This window comes from Notamacropus eugenii, chromosome 1 (genome assembly GCF_028372415.1).
Source record: "Notamacropus eugenii isolate mMacEug1 chromosome 1, mMacEug1.pri_v2, whole genome shotgun sequence".
Lineage (NCBI taxonomy): Eukaryota > Metazoa > Chordata > Mammalia > Diprotodontia > Macropodidae > Notamacropus > Notamacropus eugenii.
The window spans coordinates 103,347,639-103,353,638 of record NC_092872.1 but is presented as its reverse complement, the minus strand read 5'-3'; the positions used below and the strand labels follow the sequence as shown (position 1 = coordinate 103,353,638).

Genomic DNA, 6,000 nt, shown 5'->3' with positions numbered 1-6,000 from the left:
ACACCCTCTAAAAAACAACCACAAACCACAAAAAATACCTTACGTATGTATTTTCCAAAGGGCTTCTGTAATGAATCAACACTATTGCAGTTCCTAGGTCTTGTTTCTGGAGCTGGGGTCATTGGATATATGTGTTCTGAGATTCAGATCTGAGATTTCTTAACCACAACATCCTTCTGTCTCAGAAGACACAAATCTAATGTCCTCAGCCTCAGTCTTCCCTAGTTTGGAATCAGGAAAACCTGTATTCATGACAATCCTAGAACAATGATTAGCTGTGCCATGATGGGAAAATCCCTTAATTTCTTTCAGCCTCTGTTAATGCTATAATATCATAAGTTATATAGAGCAGTTGAATTTCCATCAGAAAATTCCCATTCTGGTGAAATCACAGATCACTGACATCCTTAACAGAGAGAGTTTTCTTTTCTGAAAAAAAATTATGAATTGTGTAACTTATGTAGTATAACTCTGGTGCTGTAATTAGTGATACTAAAAATCTCAGTCAGTATTTCTAAGCCTTATTATTCTAAGATACCCCATCAGGTGTCCTGACACTGTGTTCCTTCCCCTCCCTGGCATCCTTGTCCCTCTACCTGGCATTCAGATCCTTCACTCACTCTAAGGAATTAATGACATCTTGAAGCCACCAATGCCCTTCCCAGAGCTAGTTTTTAAAAGGATTAAAGCTTTAAAGTTAAAGCAATGAATTTGTAATGCTAAAATTTCAATCAATTAGCAAATAGGAGAACATTAGGGTTTTGGAAATATACCTTCCCAAAACCTCTGAACTTACATGCAGAAAAACAGCACAGAATGGAGGAACAGAAGTCAAAAAACCTACGTTTATATCCTCAATCCTTCATCCACACACCACTGTGTGATTGTGAACAAGCTATCTCACCTCTCTGAGTTTATTTCCTTCATACATTAATAATATTGATAATAATAGCTAACATTTAGCACAGGCACTGTGCTAACCTCACTAAGATGGGACAAAAGCTTATTCTTTGTGAGGAAATTTCTTCTACCATTAATAGTAGAAAATGTCATCTGCTAAGGGCTTCATGGTTACTAGTACATTTGATCCTCACAATAACCCTGGGAGGGAAATATTATCATTATGTCCATTTTACAGGTGAGGAAACTGAGACAAATACAGGTTAATTGACTTGTCCATGGTCACAAAACTAGTAAATGTGTGGGGTCACATTTGAACTCAAGTCTTCCTGAGGCCCAGAACTCTGTGCACTATTACCAGCAAGCTGCCCTCATCTGTCAAATGGGAACAATCTTTGTGCTATTTTGTAAGATTATTTTAAGAAAAATTCTTTTTTTTAATGCAAAGGCAATCACACTCACCTGTATGACCCTGGACAAGGCACTTAACCTCTGTCTGCCCCAATTTCCTTATTTATAAAATGAGGATTATAATAGCACGTACCACCCAGGGTTGTTGTGAGGATAAAATGAGTTGATATTTGTAAAGGTCTGTGTAAACTTAAAAGTATGATATAAATTCTAGCTATAGCTTATAAATGTAAGTTATTATGTAGTTATTACATATTCTGTCTATGTAAAAGGCTAAACCTGCAACTATTTCCTGTAGAAATGTCAAGGATGAATCTGCAGTCTTCTTTTTCTTATTACTTGCCTAGTATCTAAAAATACGGCAAAGGAGAATAACATAGCAGAAAGCCAAAGTCTCAAATTCTTGAAGAAAATAGAAATCAGCTGTTATTAAAGACAGCTCTGTTTATTTACATAAGAGCAGAGAAATATAAGCAAACAGAAAGCAGAACCATAGTCAAAAATGATCTCATTTGTGTGTGAGACTCCTGTCAGGAAATGGTTCCATGAATGAATAAGGAAATAGGAAATTCCACTTAGGATTCCACTTAGACCTGATTCCTGCAACTATCTACTTTCTTATATACAAAGATTCATTGTTGTTGTTATTGCCTAAGCAGGAATCCTAGAATGTTAGAAGAGAAAAGGAACCATATTTCAATGTCTTCATTTTACAGAGGAAGAAACTAAGAGAGGACAATGACTGAGCATATAGTAAATAAGACAGCTCCAAGGTGCTGACACAAGGGATCATAGGTTCATGGATTTAGAGCTATGGATCTCAGAAGGATCTCAGAAGCCATCTAGTCCAAACCTTTCATTTTACAATTGAGGAAATGGAGGCCTGAAGAGGTGATGTGTCTAAAGTCACAAAAGATGTAGATGGTGGATCACAATTTGAACCCAGGTTCTCTGACTCCAGATTGAACATTTTTCCTTCTGTATCACACTGCTTGGGAGAGGGAGGTGGGAGAATGAGGAGAACAACACTTCCTCCCTAGGTAGGACTGCCTCCTTTCTCACAACCTTGACTATCCCTGACCATCATCTGACCAAGTCATGAGTTGAAACTGTACATAACCATACATAACCACTACACCCCAGAGTCCTATCACCACAGAGCCCCTCTCCCAGGACCTTTTCCTAACCCTCATGGTAACAGAGACTGGGACTCTCTGGGGAATGGTTTGGCTGCTTCCTGCTTAATTGCACCTGTGGTGGGATGGTCCTCTGAAACACACTTGTCCTTCACAAACTCACATTGATCAGTTGCAGCTCTAAAACTGAGGTTGAATGACTTAAACCAGGTCACACAGTTATGTCTCATTCCTGGCTGAGTGCTCTTCACCCTATCACACCAATTCTTGCCTAAGAAGCCACTTTTCTTTACCTAATTTTTTCTAGAAATTGCCTTCTTTCAGAAGTCTAGCCAGAATTATTGGGAATTTATCTAATAATAGCAACTAGAAGACCATTATAAAGACAAGAAACTTTGAAATACTTAAGAATTCTCATCAACACGATGGTCAACCATAATTCTAGAAGACTCATGATGAAACGTCCTTGACAGTGAGATGATGTATTTAGGGTGGAGAGAGAGACAGAGACAGAGAGAGAGAGACAGAGAGAAAGAGACAGAGAGAAAGAGACAGAGAGAAAGAGAGAGGGAGAGACAGAGACTGAGAGAGACAGAGAGACAGAGACAGAGAGACGAGAGAGAGAGAGAGAGAGAGAGAGAGAGAGAGAGAGAGAGAGAGAGAGAGAGAGAGAGAGAGAAGGGGAGGAAAAGTAATGTGCTTCACTCTGCACTCTGACTCCATCAGGTGTCTATCGAGAGGTGGATAATGTGTTTAACCATGAGTCCTCTGGAATTGTGGTGGGTCATTGTGTTAATCAGAGTTGCCAAGTTTTTCAAAGTCTTTCAGTATCTTTTCAATATCATTGTAATTGTCTAAATTGTTCTCCTTGTTCTGTATACTTCACTCTGCATCAGTTCATACAAGTCTTCCCAAGTTTTTCTGAAGTCATCTGTATCAGTAGGCAGCCCAACATACACAGGGGGGCCTGCTATCCCAGGTTCTTAGATCTGCATTCATAAAAGGAATGCAAGCACTTTAGGCTTATTTAAACATTTATGATGTTTTGTTCATATTTACCTTTATATGTTTCCCTTCACTCCTGTGTTTGAACTTCGATGTTTCTATGCAGCTATGGTCTTTTTATTAAGAATGTTTGGAAGTTCTCTATTTTATTAAAAATCCATATTTTTTCTCCTCTAGGATTATATTCAATCTTTCTGGGTAAGTATTCTTGGTTGGAAGTCTATAGCTCTTGCCTCCTGGGATATTATATTTCATCCCCTTCACTCCTTTTAATTGGCTACTCAGTACGTGACTTCTTCCTGGCTGCTGGCAGTATTTATTTTTCTTTGACCTGGAAGCTCAGAATTTTGGCTAGAATGTCACTGTCAGTTTTCATTTGGGGATTTCTTTCAGTAAATGACCATTAGATTCTTCCTGCTTCCACTTTGCCTGCTACTTCTAAGATTTGTCTTTCATAATTTTTTATAATACACGATGTCATGGTTTTCAGATAGTCTAATGATTCTCAATTTTTTTCTCCTTAATCTGCTTTCCAGACCAGTTGTTTTTGCTATGAAATATCTTGGATTTTATTTTTCTTTCAGGTTTTTAACTTTATTTTCATATTTCTTGTTGTCTTAGAGGGTCATTAGCTTTGGTCCACTCTAATTTTCAGGGAGTTTGCTGTTTGGGCAAGGTTTTACACTTTTTGTGCCAAGCAGTTAATACTCTTTACAACTCTTTCTTTCAATTCTTTTCCATTTTTTTCTCTAGTCCTCTCATTTCATTGACAGAAACATTTTGAAATTATTTTAATTTTTTTTAGCTCTTGCTTCATCTGTTCCAGGAATTCAAGTTGAATTTATGCTCAGTGTTTTCCTTTGAGGTTTTACTTATATATATTTTAGAGTCATTCTTCTGAATTTGTGTCTTAAATGTCTCTGTCCCCATTATAGATTTTATGGTGAGTTTTTAAAAAAATTTGCTCATTCTTCCAGCCTCTTTTCTGACTTTGAACCTGATGCTAGAGTCAGATTCTACACAACTCTGGAGGCAAGGACTGGGCTGATGCTACTGCTGTTTTCTTGGGGATTTAGTTTTCTGTTATTTCATGGTTTTTTTTTCTTTCTTCAGTGGAAGGGATGAGAAATAAAAAATAAAATTTTGCTAATTAAAAAATAAAGTAATTTGTTTTTGATTTAAAAAAAAACAGAATTATTACTAACCTTTTTTTTTTTTTGCAAAAATTCCCTCTCCAATATTTCTAGGTGATTTGGGGAATAATTGATCTTATCTTTAAAGCAATCAGATTATAATCAAGTTGTAAGGATTCCACATTGTAGCATCTTAATAAAGATGAACCTGGATTCAAATCTAGACCCTCTATTAACTACCTGTTTGACCTTTGATAAGTGACTTAGTTTTCTAGCCTTGTGTTCCCTCAATTTTCTCAACTATAAAATGAATGAATTGTATTAGAAGATCTTGAAGGTCCTTTTCATCCCTAAACCCATGATCCTGAGATCCTACTGAGTAGAGAGACAATAAGTGAGAGACTATTTGTGGAATAAATGGCACCAATAAGATATGGGGACTCAGAATAGGGAAACAGAAGCCATGAGATGGTGACATTGGTGATACTTTGATGGTTTCAGAAAAATTAAAATGGCAGGAGGAAAATAAAAAATGCAAAAAGTAAGGCACTTTTAGGAAGTTGCTTGAGTAGAAGTGGCTTAAGGGAATTGATCACCAACCTTCAACAAGCATTTTTAAAATATTGATTATATGTCAGGAGCTGGTGAAACAAAGGTGATATTAAAACTAGTTTCCTCCCTCAAAGAGCTTACATTCTACTGGATGGTGAACCCAGGGAAACACAAAGCCTATTTCAGGGTTATTCTATGAGCAGATTCCAAGGACCACTTTTAAACAAAGAACAAAGCTAGATTTGAGTTCAGAGAGAAAGGATTTTATTTCATGGCAACCAAAGAAACTAGGGTGAGCAGGGCAAAAAGCTTGGATTTCTACTGGAAAAGGAAGGTAAAACATGAACTCAAAAAGAGAATTGGAATAAATATATGTGTACCAGGCAAAGTGAGGTACACAACATCACTGCCATTTACCTAATGTGCACGTGGTTTGTGCCTCCAAGATCCCCTTGCACATGAATTGTAGTGAATTTGATGATGCTGGGTTGGATGTAGGAGGGAAGCAATATCAAGCGAGGTACAGAAGCTGGAGTGGAGGTCCATGATCCTGGGAATGATCACGATTCTGGGGCTCATCATAATTTCTACAAACATAAATAAATAAAATCACCATATTGCCCATGTAGTTACAGCTCAAAGGTACCCAAACAATGACAATCACACTGGAAGCCTCTTGGGGAGGTTTCCCTGTAGTTATCACACCCTATAAATAAGCAGACATTTTTGAGAGTCCAAGGCAGTGCAAGGGAAGGAATCTATCTCTGTCATTAGCTAGATGAATAGCCTGGGTAAATCACTTAACTCCTGCTCATTACTTTCCTCAGTTGTAATATGAGGCATGCCGATCTCTTTCAGATCTA

General features: G+C 37.4%; 1 protein-coding gene across 1 annotated transcript in view; it reads right to left on the bottom strand.

Annotated features, from left to right (window-relative positions):
* Positions 1 to 5,378: 5,378 nt before the first annotated feature.
* The window catches only part of CFAP95 (cilia and flagella associated protein 95), a 145,072-nt gene continuing 144,450 nt past the window's right edge, over positions 5,379 to 6,000 (bottom strand). The window contains exon 7 of the mRNA XM_072611315.1: positions 5,379 to 5,724. Coding sequence (XP_072467416.1) covers positions 5,716 to 5,724 — 9 coding nt within the window. The 3' untranslated portion in view covers positions 5,379 to 5,715. The remainder of the gene's footprint in view (positions 5,725 to 6,000) is intronic.